The sequence below is a fragment of the Octodon degus genome, unplaced genomic scaffold (assembly GCF_000260255.1).
Source record: "Octodon degus isolate 3935 unplaced genomic scaffold, OctDeg1.0 scaffold00048, whole genome shotgun sequence".
Taxonomy (NCBI): Eukaryota; Metazoa; Chordata; class Mammalia; order Rodentia; family Octodontidae; genus Octodon; species Octodon degus.
This window is the reverse complement of record NW_004524624.1, coordinates 11,031,889-11,032,691: the sequence shown is the minus strand read 5'-3', so window position 1 is coordinate 11,032,691 and position 803 is coordinate 11,031,889. Positions and strand designations below refer to the sequence as shown.

General features: G+C 43.8%; 1 protein-coding gene across 7 annotated transcripts in view; it reads left to right on the top strand.

Annotated features, from left to right (window-relative positions):
* The window catches only part of Prpf3 (pre-mRNA processing factor 3), a 30,223-nt gene that overhangs the window by 19,199 nt on the left and 10,221 nt on the right, over window positions 1-803 (top strand). For all 7 annotated transcript variants that reach the window (XR_002821346.1, XR_002821344.1, XR_002821345.1 and 4 more), the window contains one exon: window positions 474-617. Coding sequence is in view for 4 of the 7 variants with exons in the window: in XM_004632397.2 (XP_004632454.1) it covers window positions 474-617 (144 nt within the window). In the remaining 3 variants the exon portion in view is untranslated. The remainder of the gene's footprint in view (window positions 1-473; window positions 618-803) is intronic.

The following is an 803-nucleotide window of genomic DNA, read 5'->3' as shown; positions in this document are numbered from 1 at the left end:
GTGCTGGGGGATTGAACCGTGGTCCCTGTGCTTTGCTAAGCTTGTTCTAAGTAGGTGCTTTAGACCACTGAGCCATCTCACCAGCCCCAATGAATACTTTATAAAAACATATCCAAGGGCCGAGGATATAGCTCAGCACCACAGTGCTTGCCTGGCAAACACAAGGTCTTTAGTTTGATTCCCAGTATCTAAATGAATAAATACAAACATCACCATATGACCCCTATTACAAGTTAAAAATAACAAATCAAATGTGGGGCACAGCTGTATTCCCAGCACGTAAGAGGCTGTGGCAGGTGGATTGCTGTGAGTTCGAGGCCAGCCTGGGTTACAAAGTGAGTTGAAGGCCAGCCTGAATTGCATAGTGAGACCCTATCTCAAAAAAAGAAGAAACCCCAGCAATTTGATATCATGTTGCTCACCTAAGTCTAATATTCTTTCTCTTTTGTTATGTTCTTTTCTCTGCATAACAGTTGACAATGACACACCAGTTACTCTGGGGGTTTATCTTACCAAGAAGGAACAGAAGAAGCTTCGGAGACAGACACGGAGGGAAGCACAGAAGGAACTACAAGAAAAAGTCAGGCTAGGCCTGATGCCTCCCCCAGAACCCAAAGGTACATGTCTTAATTCACCTGCCTGCTACTAAAAAGGTGGCAAGTTTCTCTAATAAATTCTTTTTTTTTTTTTTTTTTTTTGGTGGAACCAGGGATTGAACTCAGGTCCTTGCGCTTGCCAGGGGAGCGCTTATTCCACTGAGCCATCTCTCCAGCCCCTTCTAATAAATTTTGTACAGGGTCTCA